The 3,896-nt window shown below is 44.6% G+C and overlaps 1 protein-coding gene across 1 annotated transcript; it reads left to right on the top strand.

Moving 5' to 3' along the window:
• Positions 1 to 274: 274 nt before the first annotated feature.
• LOC120046631 (zinc finger protein 503-like) lies at positions 275 to 3,152 on the top strand. Its single transcript, XM_038992017.1, has 2 exons — positions 275 to 868; positions 1,270 to 3,152. Exons 1-2 carry the CDS (start codon positions 626 to 628, stop codon positions 2,692 to 2,694), a joined length of 1,668 nt encoding a protein of 555 aa, XP_038847945.1. The 5' UTR covers positions 275 to 625; the 3' UTR covers positions 2,695 to 3,152.
• Positions 3,153 to 3,896: the final 744 nt, after the last annotated feature.

The following is a 3,896-nucleotide window of genomic DNA, read 5'->3' as shown; positions in this document are numbered from 1 at the left end:
ATGACTTCCAGTAATAACCATTACCACATCGCCTACCTCTACAGCCAAATACGTTCACTGTTTTGAAAATGCCAGAAAGACTACTATTTCCAGACTTGGGTCTATATACTTTTTTAGACATTGAAAAAACAAAACAAGCCCTGCCTCAAGGATGGTGAGAGTCCGTGAGAGCGCACACAACAACCCAACTATTCCTCCTCACTATCTCCTCCCCCGAGCTGTCAATATAGAGGCGCTTACAAAGAGGCAACGTCACATCCCCTTGACCCTCCAATCACCTCGGGGTCCCATTTGATTGGAAGGCGGCAAAGGCTTTAATCTCGGACTAATTCAGATGCTTTTGAAGTGAACATTTCTACCAGTTCGTACTTCGGGAGTATAGAGCGCGGACAAGCCGGGAGACACAGAACGCGCTATGCCCATGGTGAAAGACGCAGCCACGGATCCGCGATAACCTCGCACTCACTCTCTTCTTCCTGCTTACCAACCGCACCTTCTTCGTTTCCTCTCATTATACGGATTATTACACGCAATATCACTCTCTTGATTTTCGAAAGAGGTTGTATTTGCTGTTCTTGATGAATCTGATAAATGAATTACCGACTAATTTCGTGAGAATTGGGACATGATCACATCGCCCTCGGTATCTGTTCTGAGAAATAGTAGTACTCATCTAGTCTGGGAGAGCATCGACTCTCGGAATATCATCAACAAGCCTTTTCTTCACTCCGTTCCCCCGTCGGACCATCTACGGCAAGCTAACCGAGTCCCCATCAAGGTTTTGAAAATGCTTACGGCACGATCAGGACACATTTTGCACCCAGAGTATCTTCAACCGTTACCATCTACCCCGATTAGCCCTATTGAGGTAAGATTTCAAAAAGACTAGTAGAATGAATGCTTCAAAGTTTCATGTTTGTTTTGTAAGCATTACATATAGAAACGGTTATCCCGGAATGTAAGACGTGGAATAGCATAAAAGAAAACACATATTTATTATATCGAAGTGGAAATGTGGGCTATTCTATTATAAAGTTTACTGGTAAAGGAAATTGTTATGAATTTAGGAAATGGGAATCTTAAATCTACTCGTAGAGCTCGGCTATTCTCGCGTAAAAGCTGCGCATTGCGCACAATTATTTTGGATAAGGACTCGGACATTCCGTTTCTGGTTGCATTTCGACAAAGTCCTATATTGTTTGAGATTGTTTGTATATATATTTTTTCAGTACTCGATTTGTAAAATTATAGGTCTTGTTTTCTCTACAGCTAGATGCTAAGAAGAGTCCGTTGGCACTGCTGGCGCAGACATGCTCTCAAATCGGTAAACCGGACCCCCCTCCCTCCTCCAAACTATCCTCTATTACATCAAATGGATCTAGTGACAAGGAGTCCAAATCCGGTCCATTAAAAATGAGTGACATCGGTGTGGATGACAAATCCAGCTTCAAACCCTATTCGAAACCGTCAGATAAGAAGGACTCGTCCTCGGGCGTCTCCAGTGGAGAGAAGACTGGTTTCCGAGTGCCGAGCGCCACCTGTCAGCCATTCACGCCACGGACAGGCAGCCCCAACTCTAGCACTTCTGCCTCGCCCATGCCGTCAGAGGGGAAGTGTGGAGACAGGGAGGACAAGAAAGATTCAGATTGTAATAAAAATGGCACAACGGACGGATCTGGAACCACTAACAGCCACAGCAGGATAAGCGTGAGTTGCGGTGGAATTAACGTGGAGGTGAACCAGCACCAGGAGACAACGCCTGGGTCCAAAGCCATGTCTTCGGAATCCTCCTCTCTAACCTCCGTTTCCTCTGCTTCCGGACTCGGGTCAGGACTTGTAGCCCCAGTCTCTCCTTACAAACCGGGTCAGACAGTTTTTCCCCTGCCGCCTGCTGGCATGCACTACCCCGGGAGTTTAGGGGCCTACGCTGGTTATCCCCAACACTTCCTCCCTCACGGCGGGAGCCTGGTTAACGCACAGCTGGCCAGCATGGGCTGCAGTAAGGCCGGATCCAGCCCCCTGGCCGGGGCCTCTCCACCCTCCATCATGTCAGCCAGCCTGTGTAGAGACCCTTACTGCTTAAGTTACCATTGTGCCAGCCACTTAGCGGGCGCTGCCAGTGCCTCTCAGCAGTGCCACGACAACGCAGCTGCCGCGGCCGCCAACGCGATGAAATCCGGGTACCACCACATGTACCCGACACACCTTTTGCACGGCATGCACTCCTCTCCGCAATCTTTCAGTGGACATCCTTTGTACCCCTATGGTTTCATGCTCCCCAACGACCCCCTTCCTCACGTCTGTAACTGGGTGTCAGCGAACGGACCCTGCGACAAGCGTTTCTCCTCATCCGAGGAGCTGCTGAACCACCTGCGGACGCACACCGCCTTCACCGGGGCGGAGAAGTTGATATCGGGTTACCCTAATTCCTCATCGTTAGCTAGTGCTGCGGCTGCTGCGATGGCATGCCACATGCACATGCCACAGTCAGGAGGCCCTGGAAGCCCTGGGACACTGACGCTGAGGAGTCCGCATCACGCGTTGGGACTAAGCAGCCGTTACCATCCGTACTCCAAGAGCCCCCTGCCTACCGGAGCCCCTGTCCCTGTCCCCGCAGCCACCGGGCCATACTACTCCCCCTATGCCCTGTACGGCCAGAGACTCACCACAGCATCAGCGCTGGGATACCAGTGAAACACACGACTTTTGAAAAGTTTATAGTTATAAAAATGCAAATATAAAGACTTTTATATCAACGCTCAACCTAAGGGCGGGATCCGTGAACTCGGTATTTATTTATGTCGGCTGAAGGCGGATGATAATAGCTACAAATGGAAGACATTTGAGAGACTCAAAGTGCATTATGTTTAAACTGAACACTATAGGTAAAGTGAAAACACACATGGTAGAATACTAATAGGCTAAAATAAGGGTTTTCATTTCGATGTTCATTTGAAATTGCTATGATTGTATTGTTCTTATTTAATGTCTCATTGAGAATATAATTATTTACATGCATGTTTGTTTCTTAAAATCCCAAATTGTCCACATCATTTTAAATTGTTGTTATTTTTCAGGTGTATACCATGGAAAGAGAATTGGTATTTTTTTTGTATGTATTCTGGAAAAATAAGAAACAATTCTGTTCCATATTTCCGTGTGCCTCCTTTTATGATTATAACAACAATATCTACATTTTTAACATGCTATTTCATTAAACATTTTCTGGTTTCATAAACATTTTTAATGGACATCATGAAATGTGCTTATTGGGAGGTTAATCTTATTAACTGGTTGCCTATACAGAATCACTAGAACGTTATTTACGAGTAGGCTGCGTTTTTAGAATACTTTATTTCTATAGGGTAGGCTAACTGCTATTTTTAGCATGATTCATTGTTTCTAAACTATATAGGCCTAATTTAAATGCTTGAACGTTGAAACACTATAGGCTTTTAAAACTAAACACACAACTTCAAATGCAATTTAGATAGAAAATTATTTCAACAGTAATATAGCGGAACATCATGGCTGTGTGCGCGATCCAAAACGGGATACATCCATCAAAGCATGTCCATAATTGTTGATTGCAGATGAGCTTTGACATTTATTTCTGTAGTGATTTAAGCAGGTGATTTCCAAATAAGTCTTGTTGGCTATATATAGTTTTATCCTTAACTTCAATATTTGATGATGCACAAATTGTCTCTCGACATTGCCTGCTTAATGGTTCTCTCAGCAACAAACCGATAGCGCCTCCTTTAGAAATGCGTTTAGGCTATTTGCTGATCTATCTAAATTGAATTTATAATATATTGTCTTAATATTCACTAGTCATTTAAGATGCATTCATTATGAATATACCATAGCCTGCTAAAAACAGGGCAAAACTCAAA

This window comes from Salvelinus namaycush, chromosome 4 (assembly GCF_016432855.1).
Source record: "Salvelinus namaycush isolate Seneca chromosome 4, SaNama_1.0, whole genome shotgun sequence".
NCBI classification, from domain to species: Eukaryota; Metazoa; Chordata; class Actinopteri; order Salmoniformes; family Salmonidae; genus Salvelinus; species Salvelinus namaycush.
Note: the sequence above shows the minus strand (reverse complement) of the source record. Positions and strands in the feature narration are given on the sequence as shown.

Bases quoted from the DNA above. Each gene is read 5' to 3' on its own strand.
- LOC120046631 (XM_038992017.1), top strand. From the start codon at position 626: ATGATCACATCGCCCTCGGTATCTGTTCTGAGAAATAGTAGTACTCAT. The intron at 869-1,269 runs GTAAGATTTCAA...TTTTCTCTACAG, and splicing joins CCCCGATTAGCCCTATTGAG to CTAGATGCTAAGAAGAGTCC.